Source organism: Scyliorhinus torazame, chromosome 11, assembly GCF_047496885.1.
Source record: "Scyliorhinus torazame isolate Kashiwa2021f chromosome 11, sScyTor2.1, whole genome shotgun sequence".
NCBI classification, from domain to species: Eukaryota; Metazoa; Chordata; class Chondrichthyes; order Carcharhiniformes; family Scyliorhinidae; genus Scyliorhinus; species Scyliorhinus torazame.
This window is the reverse complement of record NC_092717.1, coordinates 59,652,541-59,679,519: the sequence shown is the minus strand read 5'-3', so window position 1 is coordinate 59,679,519 and position 26,979 is coordinate 59,652,541. Positions and strand designations below refer to the sequence as shown.

The 26,979-nt window shown below is 43.6% G+C and overlaps 1 protein-coding gene across 3 annotated transcripts in view; it reads right to left on the bottom strand.

Moving 5' to 3' along the window:
- Positions 1-26,979, bottom strand: part of golga4 (golgin A4) — a 297,304-nt gene that overhangs the window by 256,094 nt on the left and 14,231 nt on the right. For all 3 annotated transcript variants that reach the window (XM_072467359.1, XM_072467360.1, XM_072467361.1), the window contains exon 2: positions 26,278-26,379. In XM_072467359.1, the coding sequence (XP_072323460.1) occupies positions 26,278-26,379 (102 nt within the window). The remainder of the gene's footprint in view (positions 1-26,277; positions 26,380-26,979) is intronic.

Genomic DNA, 26,979 nt, shown 5'->3' with positions numbered 1-26,979 from the left:
CCGGGATAAAAGTCTATCTATTGGATTGGCTTAGTGAACTTAAAGACGGTGAGGGGTGAGCATTTGTGGTTGCTTTTCAGGTGTGGTACTCTAGTTTAAGTAGGGAGTGTGTTGTGAACAATGGCTCTTTCAGAGGCTCAGAGGTTTTTGGGGGTGGAGACAGTCACACGCAGTACCTTATGGACAGAGACTAAAAGCAGACTGTTAGATTTGGCAAAAACATTGCAGTTAACATTACCTGACAAAATGCAAAAAGGTGATGTAATTATGGCGGTGACTAGGCATTTAAAGTTGCCTGATACAGTTTGACTCATTGGAAATGGCAAAAATTCAGTTACAAATTAAACAAATGGAACGGGAAAGAATTAAAGCAGCTTGAATACGAAAGAGAGAGAGCGGAAAAAGAAAGAGATAGAGAGGAAAAAGAAAGAGAAACAGAGAGAGAGGTAAACGAAAAGGAGAGAGAATAAAAGAGAAAAGAAAGAATAGCCCTAGCAGAACAAAAAGAAAAAGGGAGATACAGATCAGAGAAAAAGAAAAAAAGAGAGTTTGAACTTCAGAAAATGGCCATGAAACATGACAGTCAGTTAAAATTGGCAGACGTAATGGGAAACGTACAGTTGGATGATAGTGATGAGGATAATAACACCCTGATCCTGGGATAATAACATCCTCTCCCTGGGATAATAACACCCAGATCCTGGGATAATAACACCCTGATCCTGGGATAAGAAGACCCTGATCCTGGGATAATAACACCCTCTCCCTGGGATAATAACACCCTGATCCTGGGATAATAACACCCTGATCCTGGGATAATAACACCCTCTCCCTGGGATATTAACACCCTGATCCTGGGATAATAACACCCAGATCCTGGGATAATAACACCCTGATCCTGGGATAACACCCTCTCCCTGGGATAATAACACCCTGATCCTAGGATAATAACAACCAGATCCTGGGATAATAACACACACCCTCTTCCTGGGATAAAAACACCCAGATCCTGGGATAATAACACCCAGATCCTGGGATAATAACACCCTGATCCAGGGATAATAACACCCTCTCCCTGGGATAATAACACCCTGATCCTGGAATAATAACACCCTGATCCTGGGATAATAACACCCTGATCCTGGGATAAGAACAACCAGATCCAGGGACAATAACACCCTCTCCCTGGGATAATAACACCCAGATCCTGGGATAATAACACCCAGGTCCTGGGAAAATAACACCCTGATACAGGGATAATAACACCCTCTCCCTGGGATAATAACACCCAGATCCTGGGATAATAACACCCTGATATTGGGATAATAATACCCTGATCCAGGGATAATAACACCCTCTCCCTCGGATAATAACACCCTGATCCTGGGATAATAACACCCTGATCCTGGGATAATAAAACCCTGATCCTGGGATAATAACACCCTCTCACTGGGTTAATAACACCCAGATCCTGGGATAATAACACCCTCTCCCTGGGATAATAACACCCAGATCCTGGGATAATAACACCCTGATCCTGGGATAATAACACCCTCTCCCTGGGATAATAACACCCTGTTCCTGGGATAATAACACCCTGATCCTGGGATAATAACACCCTGACCCTGGAATAATAACACCCTGATCCTGGTGGAGGTGTTGATCTTGGGTACGGTGCTCTTTCCAAGAGCCGGTGCAGACTCGATGGGCCGAATGGCCTCCTTTTGCACTGTAAATTCTATGATAATCTATGATAGTGAGAAAGAGCGTCAAAGTCGAAGGCTTGGTGGGGATCTATTTAAATATGTCCAAGCATTGCCAAGGTTTGACGAGGAGGTGGAAGCCTTTTTCATTTCATTTGAGAAGGTGGCTAAACAAATTAAATGGCCACAGCACATGTGGGTATTACTGATTCAAACAAAGCTGGTAGGTCGGGCTAGTGAAGTGTTTGCATCACTACCGGAGGAGGTATCTGGGACGTATGAGCAGGTGAAAAAATCTATCTTAGGTGCATATGAACGAGTGCCTGAAGCCTACAGACAAAGGTTTAGAAATTTAAGGAAAGAATTTGGTCAAACATACATGGAGTTTGAAAGGCTCAAACAGAGTAATTTTGATAGGTGGATAAGGGCTTTGAAAATAGACCAAACGTATGAAGCTCTCAGAGAAATTATACTTTTGGATTTAAAATTCAATTCCTGATGTAGTGAGAACTCATGTGGAAGAACAGAGGGTTAAAACTGCGAGATTGGCAGCAGAAATGGCAGATGATTATGAATTAGTTCATAAATTAAAGGTTGGTTTCCGGCATCAGTTTCAGCCTGTGAGGGATAGAAACTGGGGACATGGGAAATACTCAAGTGGTAACGGTAAAGGTGATCTGATGGGATAATAAGGAGAGTGTACCTCAGATTTAAAAAGAAATCCAGGTGCGTGGAAAAGAAATGAAACATTTCAAATGTTTTCACTGTAATAAACTAGGCCATGTAAAGTCACAGTGTTGGTGGTTGAAGAAAAGCACTGGGAAGGCTGATGTGGTAAAACAGGATGACAGTGGGGTTTGTTAAAGTGGTAAAGGAAAGTCCAAGTGAAGCGAAGGAGGTGCAAAAGATTGTATAGCCTGATCAAGAGGTGATTGATAAGAAGGTGCCAGATCTCTTTAAAGAATTTACTTGTGTGGATAAAGTTTACTCATGTGTATCAGAAGGAGCAGGTAAAGTCACAATTTAAAGAGATACGGGAGCCTGTCAATCTTTAATGGTAAGAGATGAGGAGTTATGTAGTTTGGGAAGAAAGTTGCCAGAAAAGGCGGTAATATGTGGAATTCAGGGTGAGAGTAGTGTTCCATTATAAAAGGTAAGATTAGAAAGTCCAGTGAAGAGTGGTGAAGTGGTTGTAGGAGTAATAGAGAAACTATATTGTCCAGGAATACAGTTTATCTTGGGTAATCATATAGCTGGATCGCAGCTGGGAATGATGCCTACAGTGGTTGATAAGCCAGTGGAAAATTAGACAACTGAAGTGTTGAAGGATGAATATTCCGGGATTTTTCCGGATTGTGTAGTAACAGGGTCGCAAAGTCACAGGTTAAGACAAGACGAGAAATCAAAGAGTGAAGATGAAGTTGAACTGCAATTATCAGAAATGATTTTTGATCAGATGGTTGAAAAAGAACAAGAACAGGTGGAGGATGAGGGCGATATTTTTAGTTCAGGAAAATTGGTAGAGTTACAATTGGTAGAGATATAGAAATAAAATGGACGTGTCAGAAAGCATATACGGAAAAGGAATCTGAGTGTATTTAAGGTGTTTTTACCTTAAATGTGATGCCTTGATGAGAAAATGGAGACCTTTACATATGCAAACGGATGAAAAGTGGGCAGAAGTTCATCAAGTAGTATTGCCAGTAGGGTATAGAAATGAGGTGTTGCGAGTTGCACATGAGGCACCAGTGGGAGGTCATTTGGGAATAAGGAAAACTCAAGCTAAAATCCAGAAACATTTTTATTGGCCTGGACGACATAAAAATGTAGTTAAATTTTGTTAATCATGTCACACATGTCAAGTGAGAGGGAAACCTCAAGCAGTGATAAAGCCAGCGCCCTTAATACCCATTCCAGCATTTGAGGAACCTTTTACAAGTGTCCTAATTGATTGCGTAGGACAGCTTCCGAAAACAAAAAGTGGTAATCAATATCTTTTGACTATAATGGAGGTGTCTACTAGCTTTCCAGAGGCCATTCCAATACGTAAGATTACAGCTAAAAAGATTGTGGAGTTACTTAAATTCTTTACTAGATATGGACTACCCATAGAAATACAATCGGATCAAGGATCATATTTTACCTCAAGTTTATTCAAAGAAGTTATGGATAGCTTAGGAATAAAACAATTCCAATCAACTGCGTACCATCCAGAATCGCAGGGAGCGTTAGAAAGTGGCATCAGACATTAAAGACAATGTTGAGGGCTTATTGTCAAGATTATCCAGAGGATTGGGATAAAGGAATTCCATTCGTACTGTTTGCAATTAGGGATGCACCGAATGAGTCAACCAAATTTAGTCCTTTTGAACTAATTTTTGGTCATGAGGTAAGAGGACCACTTAAATTGATTAAGGAAAAATTGGTGAGTGAGGAATCGGAAGTTACATTATTGGATTATGTGTCAAATTTTAGGGAACAATTAAATACAGCAGGTGAATTGGCGAGACAACATTTGAAAGGTGCACAAAATGAAACGAGTAGTGGACAAGAAATCCAAAGCCTGTGGAGATAAAGTTTTAGTGTTGTTACCAGTGGTAGGTGAACCTTTAAAAGCAAGGTTTTGTGGGCCTTATCAGATTGAAAGGAAATTAAGTAAGGTGAATTTTGTGGTAAAAACACCAGATAGAAGGTAGACTCACTGAGTGTGTCATGTGAATATGCTTAAAAGGTACTTTGAAAGGGAAGGAGAGAAAAAGGATTCTAACGCAAAGTGACGAACCAAATCCAGATGACTGTGAATTTGACATTCCTCAAATTAAATTGGAAAACGAGGATGTTCTTAAAAATTGGGATAAATTGCTGAGTTACCCTCTAGAGGAAAAGCAAACTGACCTGAAAGAGTTATTGATATCACATGGGCAAGTGTAGAGATAAATTGGGAAGTACTAAAATGGCTATACATGATGTAGATGTGGGAAATGCTGTTCCAATCAAATAACATTCATACAGACTTAACCCTTTAAAATTGGCACTGGTTAACAAATAGATTGAGAGTACGCTTAAAAATGGCATAATTGAAGTGGGTTGTAGCCAATGGTGCTCACCCATAGTGATGGAACCTAAACCAGACGGTACCCAACGGTTGTGTGTGGACTATAGAAAGGTTAATGCAGTTACAAGAACGGACTCTTATCCTATTGCACGTTTGGAGGATTGCATTGAGAAAGTGGGACAATCAGCTTTTATTTCCAAACTGGATTTACTTAAAGGTTACTGGCCCTTTATCCGAAAGGGCGAAGGGGATTTCAGCTTTTGTGACTCCAGATGGTAGAAACCAATTCAAAGTTATGCCATTTGGCATGAAAAACGCCCCAGCCACATTTCAACGGTGAACTAACAAAGTTGTTTCAGGATTACCCAACTGTGCGGTATACATCGACGATCTGGTAATTTTCAGCCAGACATGGACAGAGCATTTAAAACATCTGATGGAGTTATTCGATTGACTTCAGGAGGCGGGTTTGGTGATAAACCTAGCCAAAAGTGAATTTGGAAAAGCCCAAGTCACTTTCCTTGGCCATACAATCAAACAGGGTTGAATGGTCACACGGGATGTGAAACCAACAGTTATTGAGGAGTTTCCGACACCCTCAAGACGAAGGGAAATAATGCAATTTCTTTGCATGAGTGGTTTGATCGAAACATTTGTGTAAAAGTTTTGTAGAGTGATTGCTCCACTGATGGACTTGCTGAAGAAGTCAAAAATTTCAGTGGACAGCAGACATTCAACAGGCATTTGACCGCCTGAAAGCTGTGATAACCAATGCTCCTGTGTTGGAAAATTACAAGGATCTGCGATCAGATTGAACTAAGGTATCTAACTTTAAAGAAAAGTGCCGAGGTGTAGAGAAATGGATGGATCGTGCAGAAACCTTCTTGTTCAAAGAGACTGTCAATCGAGAAGGATTTCAGTTGGCAGAAGAAGAACAAAAATGGACTATATTGTTGTACCTATATGCATGTGTTGGTTTTTTTTTTTAAACGAAAAAGTATATTTACTGTGTGCATTTCTTAAACGATGGTGAAAAGGTGAAAAATGAAACCATCTTAAAGTTGATGGATTTTTTTTCTTGGGGGAGGTGTCATGTGAGAGTACCGTGAAGAAATGGGTGTTTTCAATGGGTGTGTCTATAAATATCTGTAGTGAGTACCTTTAAGAAATGGGTGTTTACTACTGCAGTGATGTCAGAGAGTGGGTGGAGCTGGGCTGTCTGTCAGCTTTTTACTTTCGTTTTTGTTTTGTTTTCAGTGTTGGAGCTGAAGCCAGACCAAGCAGGTGTACTGCTATTCTCTCGGTCATCAAAAGACTATCTCTTGATCATTTGGTGAATTCAGAATTATAAATGTTCTCAGTAGTGAATGTAAATCTAATGTGCTTCTGTTGAAGGTGTTTCTTCTGTCTTCTGGATGTTGTTTGGGAAGATATTAAGGATTACTTAGTAGCCACCTGGGTTGGCCACTTCCCGACTTTAAAATGGAGATCAGCTAAGAATGCAGGGACATTCAGTCCAACGCAGGAAAAACAAGCAGGTGCAAAGTTTCCTGTATATCAGAACTTGTAGGAACCCAGACAGCACTAAAACTAACAACCATCTACATATTGATGAGCGATCCCCGGGAACAATTGGAAACAGTTAAGATAAACAAGGCCAAGCCAGACTCCTCGGCACCAGCAGGAGCCAAGACAAAGGAAGGCCAACGGACACTTAGGAACCGCCCAGCAATCAGGGAACAGCTCCAGTATTGGAGAAATCGATCGAAGTGATCAGAACTTAGTCCAATCACTTGGGACCAGGTACGGGGTCCGCCCAAAAGGGCGCGAAGCCCCTGGGGACTATAAAATAGAGTCCCCAAGTTCAATTCGTCCTTCTTGGCAGGGCCTCTCAGCAGCTCGAAACAACCCTTGGCCGTGACCTGCCTAGCAGTTGCACCAACCAAGTAAGTCTCCAATCAACGCACGCTACGAGATAGGCGCTCCTAGCTACCAGTCTATACCAGCTTTGAAGCCTGCAGACTCAGAATCGAACGAAAGGCCATTTGTTCCCCTGACCTGATGGGCCAGTTCCAAAGCTAAGTATAGGCCTCTTAGTGTTAGAGATAGTCTATCTAATAAGTAGAGTTTTATACATGGAGTGATTGACTGTGTATAATAAATGTGTTTTGATTTGAAACTTACTAACTGGTGTATTAAGTTATTGATCAGCACTTGAACTTGAACCTCGTGGTGGTATCATAAAGATACCTGGCGACTCCAGAATAAAAGTTATAAATCAGAGCAAATTAAGTAAAGACACAAAGAGCAACAACGTAGTGTTGTATTCTTTGGGGGTTGTATTTGAATTGATGGTTGCTAAGATGTTCACTGTATGTTTCAAAAAGGTTAACTTGAGTTCATAGAATAAACATTGTTTTGCTTTAAAAAAATACTTTTCCATTTCTGCTGTATCACACCTGGAGAATGGGCCGTGTGCTCCCCATTCCACAATCTATTAAAAGTTGTGGGTCAGGTGAACTCCATGATACACTTTGGGGTTCTCTAAATCATGCCCATAACAAATGTCAGCCCCCCCACCAAACCCCTTTTCCCAGCTGGGAGATCATGAAATAAGGCTTTTGCTTAAGTTCAATTTATACCCTGAGAACATCCCAAATCTTTGAAGCAGCTCCACTATACTCCCACCAAGGTGCTTGGTTCCGAAATGTACAATAACAGATCATTGGCATACAAGGATACCCTATGCTCTACTCCCCCACCCACCCCACGCCTCACTATCCCCTTGCACAGCCCCAAGCTCCTCAGCTCAATGGCCAGTGCAAACAACAGGGGGGCATAGGGTACCCCTGCCTCATACCCCGTTGCAGAGCAGAGTACCCCGAGTTCATATTGTTAGTGCGAATGCTCGTCATCGGCCTCTTGTGCAACAGCAGTACCCACGCCACGAACCTCGGCCAAAATTCCAAATCTTTCCGATACCGCCATCAAGTAACCCCGATCTACTCGATCAAACGCCGTCTCTGCGTCCAGTGCCACCACCATCTCAGTCTAATTTCCCTCCGACTGAGATAGGATCACATTCAGCAACCTCCTCATATTCGAGAACAGTTGCCTTCCCTTCACGAACCCTGTTTGCCCCATCATCTGTGGCAAGACACCCCTGCCTCTCGCATCCTCAAACATTCCCACCATCAGTGGCGGCAGCTTATCCTTAAATTTCTTATAGAATTCAACTGGGAACCCGTCAGGTCCCGCCGCCTTCCCTGCCTGCATCCTCCCAATCGCCTCCTTCACCTCCTGCTCCCCCACCGGCCCCTCCAAGCCTGCTCTATCGTCTTCATCCAATCTCGGATACTCCAGCCCGTCCAGGAACTCCCTCATCCCTCGCTCCTCCCCAGAAACTCTGACCTACATATCTTCTTACAAAACGCTTCAATACTTCACTGATCTGCTCCGGGGCCACCACCAACTTCCCCATCTTGTCCCGCACCTGAACTATCTCGCTCACCGCCCCCTCCCTCCGGAGCTGGCCGGCCAACATACGTCCTGCCTTCTCCCTGTGCTCGTAGACCGACCGCCCCCCTCACCCTTCTCAACTGGTGCACCACTTTCCCTGTGGACAACTGGTCAAACCTTGCCTGAAGCTCCTTCCTCTTGGCTAAGAGGGCCGGCTCCAGGTCCCCCGCGTACCACCCACCCACCTCCAGAATCTCCTCTGTCAATTTTTGGCACTCCTCTCTCTCCCCCTTGTCCACCTTAGCCTTGAACGCAATCACCTCCCCCCTCACTATTGCCTTCAGAGCCTCTCAAAACCACCAACAGCAAAATTTCCCCCGTGCAATTAAATCCCACGTATTCCTCACTCACCTTCCCGATCTGATCGCAAAAATCCGGTCCGCTAATAAGCCCATGTCCATTCTCCACCCCGGCCTCTGGCCATTCCCTTCTTCAAAACCACATCCACCCAATGCAGAGCATGGTCAGAGATCACTATTGCTGAATACTGCAACCTCCTAACCACAGCCAATAGTGCCTTCCCCACCATGAAAAGGTCTACCCTCGAGTACACTTTATATAATGGAGAGAAAAACGATACTCCCGTTCCCTCATGTGCAAGAACTTCTACAGATCCACTCCTCCCATCTCTCTCATGAGCATAGCCAGCGCCTTCGCCCCCATGACTGGGCCAGCGAGCTCGGCGGAGATCTTCTGGGTGGCACGGTAGCACAGGGGCTTTTCACAGTAACTTCACTGAAGTGTTAATGGAAGCCTACTTGTAACTATTAATAAAGATTATTATTATTAAACTCCTTGCATTGACCTTCACAGCCATCTTTTCCCTCTGCCTCTTATTGTGTGCCTGGAGGGCCTCTGGATTTTCCCTACCTACCCCCTTCAAATTCAGGACATCTCCTCCCCTATCACCCTCCTACACCAGGATCTTCAGTGCAGCAACAGAAAACCTTGGTGCACACTCCCTCCTGCGGTTACTGGGAATAGTGTGCTAAATATGCAACAATGATCCCAGCACCCACAATGTACATTCCTCTTAAGAGATGCAGAGTAGCTTTCAGTATTGCAAGTAACCATATTAAGCACCTTGCTGATGCGTGAAGCCAATGCGCAGTGCTGATTGTGCTAGCTACATGCAAAAATCATTAAGTGAGTGGGCAGCACAAAGTCAGTGTGCTCCTTGCAGTACACTGAACATGTGTTGCTCTCTCACATCGCAATCCATACTCTCATTTTTAACACCATGCAAATTAACACCCTATGTACTTTGAAAATTTCCCACAGCAGTTTCCAGAAAAATCAACCTGGTAACTTTATTTGACAATAATATTATTATTAAGATTATCATTATTGAAAACTTCCCACCGCAGTTTGAAAGAAAAATCAACCCGGTAACTTTATTTGTAAAGATTCATCAGAACTACACTGGAAATACATTGCTTTCAAGCCTCTCTTTGTCTCTTTATGTTCTTCCTTATTTCAGTTACTACTCAACCAATCACTTTTTTAAAAAAAAGAGTACAAAGTGGTAATGCAACCATTTAAAATCAGATTTTAAATAGCTTAATTTATGAAAAGACTTGCATTTATACATATATATTGCACCCTTCACAACCAGCCATGTCAAAGTGCTTTTAGCCAGTGTAATGTAGGAAACACTGTAGTCCATTGACACACAGCAAGCTTCCATAAACAGCAATATGATTATGGCCAGATAGCTTTTTTGCGAATTTGATTGAGGGATAAATATTGGTCAGGGCACAGGTAAAAACTCCCCTGTTCTTCTTGTAGTATCATGGGATTGCCTCAAAAGGATTTTTTTTAAATCTTGCATGGGATATGCGCATCGTCAACAAAGGCAGCATTTGTTCCTCATCTACAGTGCTGTTATGAAGAAAGTTACAGCATTGTAACCCAGTGAGAGTAAAGGAATGGCAATATTATTGGAATGGAATTTCACAGAACCACAGGTGGATTACAACACAGGAGGCCATTTGGCCTGCCTGCACTGGCTTGCCAAAAGAACAATTCATCTTGTGCCACTCCTCCGCCTTCTTCCTATAGCTCTGAATATTCCTCCTTTTCAGATAACATTCATTCCCTCTTGAATCCCTCAATTGAGCGTGTCTCTACCACACTCTACAACCCTATGCTGCATGAAAAGGTTTCTCTTGTCTCCATTGCTTAGATTGCAAATTAACTTAAATCTGTGTCCACTAGTACTCGATTCTTCTACCAATGGGAAACAAATCCTTCATGATTTTAATTATCTCTATTAAATCTCCTCTCAACCTTCTTTTCTCCAAGGAAAACAGTCCCAACTTGCCCAACCTATCCACATAACTGAAGTTCCTCAAATGAACCCTTGCAGGTTCTGGTGCCCCCGTGAATCTTCTCTCCCCTTCTTTTTAGTTGGTAGAAGTTGTGGGTTTGGAGATGAAATCAAAGGAGTCTTGGCAAGCTGCTACAGTGCATCTTGTATATAGCATACATTGCTGCCACTCTGTGTCAGCAGAGGAGGGTGTGAATGAAGAAGTTGGTGGATGGGGTGCCAATCAAGCAGGCTGTTTTGTCTCAGATGGTGTCAAGCATCCAGAGTGTTGTTGGAAATGCACTCGGCTAGCCAGGTGCAGCATTCCTCCAGACGTCTGACTTGTGCTTTGTCGGTCAACGACATGTTTTCTGAAGTCAGAAGGTGAGTTCACATCCTCTGATTTGTTCTTGTATCAACAGTATTCATATGGCTGGTCCAGTTAAATTTCTAGTCAATGGTAATCATCAGGATGTTGATGGTGAGGGGTTCAGCAATGGTAATGTCCACGGGGCAAGGTTAGATTATCTCTTGTTGGAAGTGGTCAATGCCTGGCACTTGTATGTCACTAATGTTCCTTGACACTTCCCTGCCAAACTCTAGCGTGCTCTTGTTGCATATAGACACCGACTCCTTCATTATCTGAAGAGTCACGAATGGTGCTGGACATTGTACAATCACTGGGTGACATTTCAACTCTGGCCTTATGATGGCGGAAAGAAAATTAATGAAGTGGTCCACGATGGCTTGGCCCTGGATACTCTCTTGAGGAACTCTTGCAACCTCAACCAGGGGCTATGATAAATGACCTCCAAAAATCACAACCATCTTCGGCAGCATGGTGGCAAAGTGGTTAGCACTGCTGCCTCACAGCACCAGGGGCCCATGTTCAATTCTGACCTCGGGTGACTGTCTGTGTTGAGTTTGTACATTCTCTCCGTTCCTGCGTTGACGAATGTGATATAAAATAGTTAGTTTAAATATTAGCTCCAGTAATGTAGATGTAGGCCAGTTTAATTCTAGTGAGTTCACAAAAGACAAAGCACAAAGGATTTCAGCAAGCATGGCAAGGAAGGGGGAGGGGTGTCTGGTAGAGGGGAAAAGGATGCTGGGTAACAAGAGGCCCAGGGTTAAGGAATGAGAGGTGAACCAATTAGGATGTATGGCCAGGTCAGGAGGGGCATAGGATGACCTATGGGAATCGTGTATGTGAAACTTGATGCTATTTGAAGGTATTTGTAGAGATTCCTTTGTCTCCAATAGCACTCAGTTCGGAAGACCCCAGGAGGCAGCTTGTGTTCTGGATTTTTGTGAATCGAGTCAGACTTGCAAGTTGGTTAAAAATAAATAATACTATGTCTACAAATCCATCTCGAGTTTTATTGAGGCCAGACTGACAGGTAAAGAATTCAACATTTGTCAGCGCGAGTTTCCTCCGGATGCTCCCTTTTTCTCCCAAAGTCCCAAAATATGCAGGTTAGGTGGATTGACCATGCTAAATTGCCCCTTAGAGTAGGGTTGCAGGAATAAGGAGCAGGATTGGGCCGGGGTCGGGTGGCCTTTCCAAGGTTCGGTGCAGATTCGATGGGCCGAATGGCCTCTTTCTGCGCTGTTTGGATTCTATCTTCCTTTGTGCAAGTTAGGACTTCAACCAGTGGAGGACTTTGCCTTTGATTCCCATTAACTTTAGTTTTGCCAGGATTGCTTGGTTTCCTGCTTGGTCAAATGCTGCCTTGATGTCAAAGGCAGTCAACTCTCACCTCATCTCTGGAAAGCAGCTCTTTTGTTCATGTTGCCATCAAGATTGCAATAAGGGACTTCCGGTGGCGGCTACGGAGAGGTAAGTCGCACATTTGGTGGCTCCCGCTCTGGTCGGACTTTTGGACCTTTCCTCCGTTTTTCTACCGGACTTGAATTGTAAAATGGATGTTAGTAGCAATTATTTACTGAATTCCCACTTCGGTGCAAGGAGAGAAGGACTAGAAGTGTTCGTAAGGGCAGAAACAAAAAGATAGAGAAGGCTTGGGCTGTAGCTGCAACAGAAGACAGCACGGCGGAGGTTCGGGCCTCTGGCTTGTCGACCCAGCAGTCTATGGAGCAGCTGATGCAAGTCATTCAGGAAGGCTTTGCTACGCAGAAACGGGACTGCTTGGACCCAATAAAAGAGTCAATTGAGCGGTTGAAGCATAGATTGGACGGCCAGGATCGGGCGATCCAGAAGGTGGAGAAGGCGCTGGCTGAGCAGGAGGAACATCAGACTGCGGTGGAGCTGGAGGTGGGGATGCTGAGGGACCAGCAGAAGCTTCTGGAGACGGTGGACGACCTAGAAAATAGGTCCCGCTGGCAGAACCCAAGAATCTTCGGGCTTCCGGAGGGGTCCGAAGGAGCGGACGCTGGGGCATACATCGCAGACATATTTGTGAAGCTGCTGGGGGATGGGTCATTCTCCCGGCCCTTGGAGGTGGATAGGGCTCAGAGAACTCGCGAGGAAGCCGCAAATGGGAGACACCCCCCCCCCCCCCCACCCCGAGGGCAATGGTGGTGAGATTCCACAGGTTCTTGGATAAGGAGCGCATTCTACACTGGGCCAAGCAGACACTGAGCTGTAAATGGGACATAGCATCCTGCGGGTTTGCCAGGACCCAAGTGTAGAGGTGGCCAGGAGGAGAGCAGGCTTCAACCAGATCAGGTCGATCCTTTTCAAGAAAAAGGTGAAATTTGGACTGTTATACCCAGCCCGTCTCTGGATCACGAATGAGGATCAGCACTTCTACTTCGAATCGCCTGAGGACGCGTTGGACTTTGCGAAAAAGAAAGGGCTGTTGATGGATTGAGAACTTTTGAACTTGGCTGCAACGTTCATGTTTTTTTTGTTTCTCTGTTTTTGTAAAATGTTTCTCATTTTGCGTTTCATGGAAGAGGTTTGTGATGCCGTTTGCATTGATTTGGAACCAGCGGTAGAGCTGAGTGAGTTAAGGTTTTCATTTGCACTGTTGGGGGATGGAGGTGTGCTTGTTTTGATCTTGGTGTTTTTCTGTTGGGCAATTGTGTGGGGATTGTTTGATGTTGGAGTTTGTTTGTATGAGCGGGGGGGAACAATAGGTGGGAGATTATCTGGCGCCAGGGATGGGGGCCACTAAGCTAGCTGGGGGAGCAAGCTCTCGGAAGCGCAGTGGGGTGTGCATGTTTGGTTTAGTAAAGGGGTTGGGTTACAGGGTGTTACTAGGGGGGATGGGGGGGCGAATGTTCTCCTGACGAGGGAGGAACTTGGGCTGAGGGACAGAGAGGAGGTTGGGGACTGCTGGGGGATGGACCGGTGGAGACCGGTGGGGCTGGAGGCGGGCCTAAAAAAGGGGCTGGCTGATCGGCAGCGGGGGGGGGGCATTGAGCCCCCCCCCAACTAGGCTGATCACCTGGAATATTCGAGGGTTAAATAGGCCAGTCAAAAGGGCACGCGTGTTCGCGCATCTTAGGTGATTGAAGGCGGACGTGGTAATGTTGCAGGAGACGCACTTTAGAGTAACGGACCAGGTTAGACTGAGCAAAGGCTGGGTCAGTCAGGTCTTTCACTCGGGACTAGACTCAAAGACGAGAGGGGTCGCGATCCTGATCAATAAGCGGGTGGTGTTTGAGGCGAGTAGAATAGTCTTGGACGTGGGAGGTCGGTACATTATGGTCAGTGGGAAGCTAGAGGGGGTGCAGGTGGTATTAGTAAATGTGTATGTGCCAAATTGGGATGATGTGAGTTTATAAAGAGGATGCTGGGGAAGATACCGGAACTGGACTCGCACAGGTTGGTCATGGGAGGGGACTTCAACACAGTTATGGACCCTGCCTTGGACCGGTCAAGCTCGAGAACAGCAGGGTGCCAGCAAAGGCAAAGGAACTAAGAGGGTTCATGGAGCTGATTTCATAGAATTTACAGTGCAGAAGGAGGCCATTCGGCCCATCGAGTCTGCGCCGGCTCCTGGAAAGAGCACCCTACCAAGTCCACCCCCCCAACCTGTCCCCATAACCCAGTAACCCCACCCAACCCAACACTAAGGGCAATTTTGGACACTAAGGGCAATTTATCATGGCCAATCCACCTAACCTGCACATCTTTGGACTGTGGGAGGAAACCGGAGCACCTGGAGGAAACCCACGCACACACGGGGAGGATGTGCAAACTCCGCAGACCGTGAACCAAGCCGGAATCGAACCTGGGACCCTGGAGCTGTGAAGCAATTATGCTATCCACAATGCTACCGTGCTGCCCTTAAGTTCTCCTTCTACTCACATGTGCTTAAAGTATATTCCCGGATTGATTTCTTTATTTTGACCAGGGCCTTGCTGGCTGGGGTGGTGGACACGAGGTACTCGGCGATTACAATCTCAGACCAGACCACTGGGTTGATCTGCAGGTTAGTAAAGACAGGAACCAGCGCCCACACTGGAGGTTGTATGTGGGACGTTTGGCAGATGAAGGGGTGTGCGAGCGGCTGAGGAAATGTATTCAGAACTACCTGCAGGTCAATGACACGGGGGAAATTTCAGCAGCGGTGGTGTGGGAAGCACTGAAGGTGGTGGTCAGAGGGGAGCTGATCTCGATCCAGGCCCATAGGGAGAAGGTGGACAGGGCAGAGACGAACCGACTGGTAAAGGAGATACTACAGATTTTATAGGAGGTATGCGGAGACCCCAGAGGCAGGGCTTTTAAGGGAACGACGGAGGTTACAGGGGGAGTTTAGCTTGCTGACTACAGGGAGGGCGGTGGAGCAGCTGAGAAAGGCGAGGGGGGCGATCTATGAACATGGAGAGAAGGCCAGCGGAATGCTTGCACAGCAGCTTAGGAAGAGGGAGGCAGCTCGGGAGATAGGGAAATTAAAGGATGGAGGCGGGAACCTGGTTGGTGATTCAGTAGGGGTGAAGAAGGCGTTTAGGGACTTCTACAGCAGATTGTACAGGTCGGAACCCCCTCCGGGGCCGGAGGGGATGAGGCACTTCTTGGAGGGGTTGAATTTCCCAAAGGTGTACGGGGAGTGGGTAGGAGGGCTGGGGACCCCAATCGGGCTGGAAGAGATAGTGGAGGGCTCGAAGGCCATGCAGGCGGGTAAGGCCCCAGGTCTGGATGGGTACCCAGTGGAATTTTATAAAACGTTCTTGGATGTTCAATGAGGCAAGGGAAAGAGGGGTGTTGCCCCCGACGATGTCACAGGCAACGATTTTGCAGATTTTTAAGCGGGACAAGAACCCGGATCTGTGTGGGTCTTACAGGCCGATCTCCCTGTTGAATGTAGATGCCAAGTTGCTGGCCAAAATCTTGACTCCAAGATCGAGGATTGTGTTCCGGACGTTACTGGGGAGGACCACACGTGGTTTGGTAAGGGCAGGCAGTTGGTGGCCAATGTAAGAAGGCTGTTAAATGTGATCATGATGCCCCCGGAAGGTCGGGAGGTGGAGGTAGTGATCGCAATGGATGCAGAAAAGACTTTTGATCGGGTAGAATGGGACTATCTGTGGGAGATACTGGGGCGGGGCGGATTCGGGCGGGCTTTATTGACTGGGTCAGGTTACTGTATCAGGCTCCTGTGGCAAGTGTATGGACGAATAGGACAACATCGGATTATTTTAGATTGCACTGTTGTTTGCGCTGGCTATAGAGCCGTTGGCAATTGCTCTGAGAGCCTCGAGGGGCTAGAGAGAACTGGTCCGGTGGGAGGGTGGAGCACAGGGTTTCGCTCTATGCGGATTACTTCTTTTCTTTGTTTCGGACCCAATAGAGGGGATGGAAGAAATCATGAGGACTCTTGGGGAATATGGCTGGTTTTCGGGGTATAAGCTTAATATGGGAAACAATGAGATGTTTGTGGTCCAGGGGAGGGGACAGGAGAGCTGCCGTTTAGGTTAGTAGAGGGAAGCTTTAGGTACCTAGGTATCTAAGTGGTGCGGGAATGGGACCGGCTGCACAAATTGAATCTGGCCAGGCTGGTGGACCAAATGAAAGCCGATTTTCGGAGATGGGACGCGCTTCTATTGTCTCTGGCTGGGAGGGTGCAAATGGTGAAGATGACGGTCCTCCCGAGATTCTATTTGTATTTCAGTGTCTCCCCATCTTTATTCCTTTTTTAAGCGGGTCAACAGAGTGATCATGGGCTTCATCTGGGCGGACAAGACCCCGCGAGTATGGAAGGTAATGCTTGATCGGAGTCGGGGAGAGGGCAGGCTGGCGTGCCAAATTTTAGCAACTATTACTGGGCGGCTAATATAGCCATGATCAGGAAGTGGGTGGTGGGGGAGGCGTCGGCATGGGTGCGTCTGGAGGCGGCTTCAAATAAGTGCACCAGTTTGGGGGGGCGTTGATAACTGCGCCTCTGCCGTTCCCGCCGGCACGTTACTCCACCAGTCCCGTGGTGGTGGCGGCCCTGAGAGTTTGGGGATAGTGGAGGCGGCATGTGGGAGCATCGCTCTGGGCCCCAATCTGTGATAATCACCAGTTTGCCCTGGGGAGTATGGACGGGGGGTTCCGGTTATGGCGGAGAACAGGGATTGCAAGGATGGGGGATATGTTCATAGAGGGGAGCTTTCCGAGTATGAGGGCGTTGGAGGAAAAGTTTGGGTTGGCGAGGGGAAACAAATTCAGGTGTCTGCAAGTGCGGGACTTCCTTCGTAAACAGGAGTCAACCTTCCCGCTCCTACCGCTAATGGCGATTTAGGACAGGGTAGTTTCCAGAGGGTGGGTAGGAGAAGGGAGCGTCTCGGACATTTATAAGGAGCTTATGGGTTCGGAGGAGACGCAGACCGAGGAGCTGAAGCGCAAGTGGGAGGAGGATCTGGGAGGTGAGATAGAGGATGGTCTATGGGCAGACGCGTTGAGTAGAGTCAACGCATCCGCAACATGTGCCAGGCTCAGCCTGATACAATTTAAGGTTGTTCACCGGGCTCACATTTCAGTGGCCCAGATGAGCAGATTCTTTGGGGTGGAGGATAGGTGCGCAAAATGTGCGGGAGGGACGGCAAACCATGTTCACATGTTTTGGACATGTCCAAAGCTAAGGGGATTCTGGCAGGCGTTTGCAGATGTCATGTCCACGGTGTTAAAAACAAGGGTGGCGCTGAGTCCAGAGGTGGCGATTTTTGGGGTGTCAGAAGACCCGGGAATCCAGGAGGAGAAAGAGGCAGACGTTCTGGCCTTTGCTTCCCTGGTAGCCCGGAGACGGATACTATAAGCATGGAGGGACTCAAAGCCCCTGAAGTCGGAGACCTGGCTATCGGACATGGCTAGCTGTCTCTGTTTGGAGAAAATCAAGTTCGCCTTGAGAGGGCCATTGTTAGGGTTTACCCGGAGGTGGCAACCGTTCGTCGACTTCTTTGCGGGAAATTAATCGTCAGCAGACCGGGGGGGGGGGGTAGTTTAGTTTAGATGAGTAGGGGGTCAATAAGGGAAGTAAATGGCTTTTGCACTATGTTTATGGTTTCATGTATATTGTTTATTTGGTTGTTGTTACTATACCAAAAGTACCTCAATAAAATGTTTATTGAAAAAAAAAGATTGCAATAAGGTCAGGTGCTGACTGGCCCTGGCAACTCAAACTGAATGTCGGTGCACAGGCTATTGATGAACAAGTGCTGCTGCTTGATGGCACGATCAACATCACCTTCCATTACTTTGCTGATGAACGAGAGTAGACTTGACAGTGTTAATTGGCCTTAGTTTAACGTCTTGTTTTAAATACAGCTGCTCTGACACTGGTGCACTCAGTCAGTGCTGGATTAGAGTCTGATGAGAGAAAAAATATTGTATCAAAATTAATTTGAGATTATAGTTATCCATTTAGCACTGAAGAGGTTGAATACTTTTGTATCAATCTGTATTACACACCCAAGCTGTATAGCTGTAGTTGCCATTGTAAGAAGATATCCCAAGGTCACAATCAGCCTGGGGCTCATTCTCAAGCGAACTCCACAGGTGTTAGCTTTCAAGGCCTGTAATAACAATGTGGGTTATTCTACCATTTGCTCTGCTGCCATGGTGTCTGGAAATAATGGAAAGGAGGCAAGGATCACATTGAGCTGTTTGTCTAATGTAGCATCCATCCTCGGTAGGAGCCATTAAACAGCAGTGATTCCCGACAGGGAAGGTGATGGTTGGCACAAACCAGATAACGGACCACCGAATACAAATATTAGGAGACGTGTCTTTGTGCTGGTTGGATATTTTAATTAAAGAGGTGGCACTGTACTGATGTAATATGCATGATGTAACCTTAATCGATAGTCATGATTGGACATCAATAACTAGTAACAAATCATTGGTACATGCTAATTTCTTGTAACCGAATCTGAAGTATATCTATTGGTACAATTCTCCAATCAGTGCTCTCTGGCGTGCCATTTAGACCTCATTAGCCCAGTTATAGCTGCAATAAAGGCCTTGTTTATAACTCCAAGAGTCTTCATCTGATCTCTCGTGAGCATGAGGGTGAAGTCAACTATAGTCGAATAGCTGTATGATTTTTCCCTCAACAGAGTCTACCTTGATTTTTGTGTTCAAGTCCTGAACTGGGACTTGGCACCATTAACTTTTGATTCAGTGGTCAGTCTGTTATCAACTGAGATATAGCTAATACACAAAAATTTTAAAAAACACCTGTTTCAGCAAAATGAGCTAACACTTGTTTTCTTGTAAAACAAATTAAGTCCACCTATCCTTGGCATCAGGCATGTAGCACATACCAGTGTGATTGCTAAAGAATTCCTGCACAGGAAAAATATATACATTTTGTGCCATATCTAAGTATTTGCACTGCAGTTAAAAACTGTTACGTTGGAAAATAGAATCATAGAATTTACAGTGCAGAAGGAAGCCATTCGACCCATCGAGTCTGCACCGGCCCTTACAAAGAGCGCCCTACTCAAGCCCACGTATCTACCTAATCCCCAAAACCCAGTAACCTCCTTCACCTTTTTGGACACCAAGGGCAATTTAACATGGCCAATCCACCTAACTCGCACATCTTTGGACTGTGGGAGGAAACCGGAGCACCCAGAGGAAACCCACGCAGACACGGGGCGAACGTGCCAACTCCGCACAGACAATGTCCCAACTGGGAATTGAACCTGGGACCCTGGAGCTGTGAAGCAACTGTGCTAACCACTATGCTACCGTGCTGCCCTATAATCAGCTGATAATTTTGGAAGAATATTGTAGAGCAGAATGAAATATGGCCTATTTTATTAATCTAAGTGAATGAATTAAGAACATTTAAATTTAGATGTGCTGCATGGAGAGGGGTAGGTGGAGCATTCAGGTTTTGATTGTCTGGTAATTTTAATGTCAGTGTTTGCACATATGTACAGTCGACTGGTTCCACAGTTACCATCTGACAATTGATCAGGAATGGAAGCCAATCCTTGAAGTTCTCTTCATTCAGTTTCAATGAATGCACAAACTTTCTGGATTTGGCCATTCTGAACAATACCTCAGTTGGGTAGGACAAACGTAGTCGGAATATGTTGACAGGAGGAGGTCACTCAGCCCCTCAACCCTGTCTTGTCATTGATCTGTTGATCTGTTTCTTAATTCCATCTAGCCGCCTTGGTTCCGTAACCTTTAAACCTCACCTAACAAAAATCTGTCGATTTGTTTTTTTAAGTTTCACTGGACCTTGCAACAACAGTATTTTTTTTGTTGGGAGACACCCCGATTTTTATTTCACTTTCTGTGAAGTGTTTCCTGATGATCAATTTTTTTTTAAAATCCATTCTTGATTTGTCAGCCTTGCTGGAAATGCCAGCATTTCTTGCTCATTCCTAATTGTCCTCGAGGTGGTACTGTGCTGTCTTCTTGAACCACTGCAGTCCATGTGGCATAAGTACACTCAGTGCTGTGCTGTTAGGGAGCGTGTGCCAGGATTTTGACCCACCGACAGTAAAAGAACAGTGATATCGTTCCACTTTACACTTTTCCAGTTTAGACTTTTGTGGAGCTTGCTCACGTCTTCCATCATGTTTCTGGATGTCAAATTTTGAGAAGTCATTCCACATCAACAGACATGGTTACACGTTTCCAATTTTATACATTTGCTTCTTTGGATGGACTCCAGCAACGTGGCAAAAACGAACACCCATTTCAATGCATTATATTCTACCTCGAGCTCAGTCAACTCAAGTTTAAGAAAAAATGCACAACAGGTGTGATCCCAAAACTAACAAAGTAAACCTTTGTCTTTTAAAATTAATATATAAGACATACATTTGCGGATATTAGTCACGGCAGCTAATTGTTGAGAGTAACATTTGGTAAAAAGTTTAGAGCAAAGCATACTTTGGATATCTAAGGGTTTCATTGTTTTCTTGGAGACTTGCATCTTTGGAACACTTACCAAAGGACGTCTGTCATGCAAAATGCCATATTTTAAATCCTGGCACTGTATCTGCAAACTGAATAAATATTGTTAATGCCAGGTTCTCTGTCTTTGCAAATCCAGCACTGGTTTTCATCACCTTCTAATGAAACCCCTAGATAAACTCAGGGTTAAATGGTAAATGACTTTGAAAGAATGCAAGCATCAAGCAGCACAAACGTCTCTTGCTACACACTTCTCCTACCCTGCCATGGCATTGTTGGAAGGGTGGGGGGACTCACCACATTGATATTCTGCACCTTAGGCCGTTTGGTGCTTTCCAGAGCAAAGATAGTATACTCAGAGAGAAAAGCAGGCTCTGCTATCATCTCGGCCAAGAGCTGTCTCATTCCCAAGCAGAAAAGGAAACAAAATAAAAATATACTTAGAGGAAATGATGCACATATTGTTGGTAAAGCAGGCAGATGGCTAAAAGCAAAATCTCCACCAAGGAAGGTTCAAACTTAATTTGGTTTCACTGTACATCGATTCGAAGATACATGTTTGGGAGGAAAACTGTGCTTGGACAAATAAACAAATACCAAAAGCGCTGGAAAAATGCAGCAGGTCCAGCAGCATCTCTGAAGAGAGAAGCCGAGTGTATGCTTCGAGTACAATTTGACTCGACTTCAGACCTCTTGTTATTGGGCAAAAATATCACCTTTTTAGCAAGTCACAGCAGTATTTATCAGTTATAGAGCTAGTTCCAAACAATTTACAGCTTCCGCCACAAATCCCACATCTGCCTTAATTTGATCCTAATTTTAATACAAGATTTTTTTTAATCAGGGAAATGAATCTATGGTCTGGAAGATGAATCCCAACATGTACGACATCTACTAAGTCTGTTATTTAAAGAAAAGCTTTGGAAAAAAAAACTGTGGATCTCTGTGTAAAGAAAAATAGCATTTTGGCTTAGCCAGGCTAGTGTGCAAATTCATGCCAATGTGTCAAAGGCCATAACTATCTGTCCATAGTTAACAGAAAGCTTCAATTGTAATTAATATTTCATTTCTAAAATATTCTTTCATTGGATGTGGACGTGTAGGTCAGCATTTCGTTGTCCATCCGCAATTGCCCTTGAGAAGGTGGTGGCAAGTTACCTCCCTGAATCACCACAGTTCACCTGGTGTAGATACATCCACAGATTGCTCAAATATCAACCATTTTCTCCCCGTCAGCACATGCTGTTCCATGCAATATGGTGAGTTGCAAAGGGCAGGGAGAATCGGGAGGAAAGATGGATAACCAATCTGAAACTGTCAAAAGCTTCGATGTAAAATATTGGGTATATAGAAAAAACAAGTTTGAAGTAATGTGACGAATAGCAAATATAATCTCATTTGCTCAAGTATTATAAAAAGTGTATATGTCTTTAAATTTCCAAATGAACAAAACCAGAATCTAACAAGTGTCTAACCTGGGAGAAAGGGAATGGTGGGGAGAGCAATATGCAACATAGTACTTTGGAAAGATCCCCTGGCTAAGTACATTAATCACAGTGCACCATGTAGTAGGCCATATAGACAGGGCCCCAATTCAATCCTCGGCCTGTGCTAATTTAACTTCTATTACGTGGCAATAAGGTGTGTTACAATTGCATTTTATTGCTTCAGGCCTATTAGCAAATGAAAAAACTGGTTCAGGTTCCTACTCTTGGTTAGTATCTGACCCTGTCCTTATTGCATGTGTGGTTGCAGAGGCAGACTTACCTTTAATGCTTTTCCTTGGTTGAAAAGATGGCCAATAATTATTGTTGAGTTTCATTTCTGAACAGTGGATCTTTAAGAAGTGTACTATTAATCAAAACTATTGGGACAGGATGCAAGATCTTTTGCATGACACTTGACAAGGTGTAAAAACTAGAAAATATGCTACCATACAGACTGGCCTGCTTTAATGAGCATAAAATTCGTGCCATTGAGAAACTCATTTGATTTTTTTTAATTTACAGAAGTTATTGAACTCATCTTAATAAGAGGACACAGAAGGTTGAATAGAACGTGCCAACACATAGCAAACAAATTCCCATTGAGCGATGAGATGCTTTGATGTTCACATGGAAATTTAACTTAATATGCATTACTTGCATGCAAATTCTTGTTCATGCAATGTGGTACTCTAGTCAGTCTTACCTAATTCACAAAAACATTAATATCATTAAAATATAACTAACCAAGTTAATTATACATCCCTCTTCTTTTGCCACCCAATTGTCTTTTTCTCTTATTAACTTGTAGTTCTTTTTCTCCCTTTAGCATAATCAATCAGCATCTGTATCTATATTTTTATTATTGATTGACTTTACTTACCTCCCTTCAAACTCAGACATCTCACTTACATATTTATCTTAAGCTTCTTTTCCCTGAAATATTTCACCCCTTAACACAGACTTAGTCGAAGTTAATGAAAGAAAGCAAAACATTTTAAACATCAAGGTTAAGGTTCATTCACTGTCAGGTTAAAAGAAAAGTGAAATTTTTTGTGAAAGCTCCAAAGAAATATCACAAGTGACTTGAAGAAAATAGATAGTCTAAAACTCTCCTGAGTTCTTACAATCTAAATGTAAGTATCATGGTTTTAAAGTATTTTAAACATAGTTACATTGACACTTAAAAGTGTAAGAAAAATAAGTGAGTTTAAACGTCAGCAAAGTATCCAATGAAGTTTAAAAATTGGCTCCTTATCAGTATATATAAAAACTAAAATTGTATTTTGTACAATTCAAAATGAACCTAAAAAGATGTGTGACAAAGCCCAATATAAGTATCCAACAAACTTATAGGGTTACAAATTTGAATAGTTTGCCATGTCCTAACAAAGGTCCCCGCTTTGAAAGGTAACATAGAAAATACTTAATATTTCTCCCATAAATATAACCCACACAATAACAAAGTTCTACAGAGCAGAATATAGGTACACCCTACTCTGGCAAATATTTAAGTTGCATGTATGAACTTAATATATTGGAAAATTATCCGTATTTAAACTTTACCCATAATATTATTTCAGTAGCGCGTGGAGTAGAATATCAGGGGGTTAATGCTGCAATGTCTTACTGCAAACATGCATCATTTAAACAGAAAGTTCCCGAAACCAACCCTTAGTCAGATTTAACCATCATTCATAATAGAGATGCAACTAATGCTTAGTTAAATACAATAATTTACAACTCAGGTACAGATCATCAAACCAGTTACCTGTGCAACTTGATACTGTGCACACATCTAGTTTAGTCATTTACATCTTGTTCTGCAACAAGTTTGCACAAAAAGCGCTATCTTAAATAATTTGATGCAATTAGACAAAATCAAATATTCAAGTATTGTGAAAAAGATACATCCAATATTATTCAATGAGACTAAAACTACAAATTACTCAGCTAGTTTATAACCAAGCTACTGTACTTTTAACATATTTGATGCATCAAAATATATGTCCAATCATACAGCAAACCAAAAATGATTCATTAACAAGCTGGACGAACGTGCAAAATATTCATGGCTTCTCAAGAAGATTGTTCGATATCCTGAAGAATTTTTTAAAAAGCCAACTTCACAACTGAAGTTGTGATTGTTAATCTTGCATGGATGAACCAATCTGATTAACTGTTCGCACTGCATTTCTCTTGACTTGAAAGCAGTTGCCTGGATTCAAGAACATTCCCTGAAGCTACAGTGCCAATTAATTGGGTGATTCACTTGACTGCGTAAACTTCTGATCATATATAATTGCACCATCTTCTTTCTCTTCTGCAAAACCGCCATCATAAACGTGTTACTCAGAAGTGATCTTGTCATCTACTGTTGTCGAAGAAACTGCTAGGTGTCATAAAGCCTATACACCTGTCAGATTAATGGTTTAGTCTGCAATAATTCTGGTAAGGAAATGGTCAAGTCAAGATAAAACCAACCGAACATCTTCAGGGTGGAATCCAAATTGCCCTCGGGAAAGTGAATAATTTGGCACAAGTTTTCCATCGCGGTAATGTGAACAGGATTTAGGTTTTACTCAATGTACTGATACTGAGGACCTCAAGGCAGTGATTGTTAAATCACCAGCAAAATAGCGAAAGTTCCCATTATGGTGGTCTTATTCTCTGCACCTAGCTTATTCTCCAATCATATTCGGATTAGGGCTAGAGCCGAACATAAAAAAAGTGTTCAAGAAAATGTACTGACAATAGCAAAGTTACTTCTCATGTTGGACAAGTCACATGGCATAAAACTGAAGCAACAACATAAGAATGCTCCACCTTTCCAGACAGAATGTTAAGTCATACAATCATAAAGAAAGCCATACTGAGAGCAGTTTAACTTTATTCTTCTCTCCTTTATCCTCCACATATATTTAGCTAGCCTTCCACAAAAATCACAAATGGGTGCTTAATAATTTAATCTTCAGGTTCATTTTAAAGACAGATATACCAACGGTTATCTTCTCTGAAGGGTAACTTGAAATATTTAGCTACAGAAGGGGGAACTGCTCCCATGTCTGATATTGGTCTACGAGAGCAGCAAAACACTGAGTCAGGTTTTCCAAAACAGCACTTCCACGGCAAAGATTTTAATTGGTCAAAAATTTGCCCTGAGCATGTCCACTTTTGGGTGGCCAGTGGCTACTTTAGTGCAACAACTCCCTGAAGATGGAGCAGAGAACAGATTGATTTATAGTAACATTACTGTGCCACCATAGCAGGTATTTACGTGGCAAGTCCCAGAAATAGCAAAACCTGTAGTTTGGATTGAGAAAACGATCTACAATGAAACAATTAACTTGATGTCTAAGATCAAAGTAAAATTCTGCGAATGCTGGAAATCTGAAATAAACTCAGAAAATTGTTGGAAATACTCAGCAGATCAGGCCGCATCTGTGGAGACAAAAAGAGTTAGCATTTCAGTTCTGATGAAGGGTCATAGACCTGAAACATTCACTGTTGTTCTCTCCACAGATATTGCCTAACCTCCTGAGTATCTCCAGCATTTTCTGGTCTCAATTAACTTGACGTTGATGTTCAAACTGATGGACCGTACCTGCCACCGCGCCCCTCAACAATATTCATATAAATTGAATACTACTCCACTTTCCACTATAATCAGCTTAATTATGAAACATAAAAGAGGCAATACTGGAAACAAACAAACAGTTTAATGTTAAAACAGCTTACATAGAAATCCTTATCATGGCGTTTGCATAGATGGAAAAAAAAGCATTGGTGCCGCGTATCAAATTATCACCAATATATCAAGAACAAAACCTCTATAATACTTAGGATTATAGACCTAAGGTATTTGGACTTGAATTTACCTCTCTGTCACTTGGAGTGAAAGTGCCTTCATTGTGTTGACCCGACAAGGAAGACGTGCGGCTTCGACTTCCTGTTGAAGGTGGAGTAGGTTTTGGAGGGCCCTAGGGGGAAAAAAAAAGACTGTTTACAGAATCTAACAAAATATAAGAAAATACTTCGCCTCTAAGTCTTCAATACTTCGGAATTTTTGTATCCATCATTCCATAAATCTGTCTTTGGGATTCTTTGAACAAGGTAGAGATTTATTAATTCGGCAATTTTGAGAGCTGCATCAAAAAGTGCTTTATATCAAAGTGCGTCTACTATGCTGTATATAGTTATGAGGTGCATACGTAGAAATTATTCATCTCAAATTCTTCCACTGTTTCCAAGTTAATTTGCATCTTTGTGTGGTTGCTGGTATATTCCTACTTCACAAACTTTAGCATGATCCACATTGTGTAGTTGATACAAGCGTGATCTACATTGTTTACTTGATACAATGTGATAGTCACATTTTAATGTCCATCACAAACTACAGTATCCAAAAGCAAAATATTGTGGATGCTGGAAATCTGAAATAAACACAGAAAACGCTGAAAAGCCACAGCAGTATCTGTGGAGAGAGAAACAGGACATGGTGGATGATGAGTCTGTGGAAAGATGTGTAGATAGTCTGGGTCACATTGAGATGAAAAAGATGGTGGTGTTGGGCATCCCCA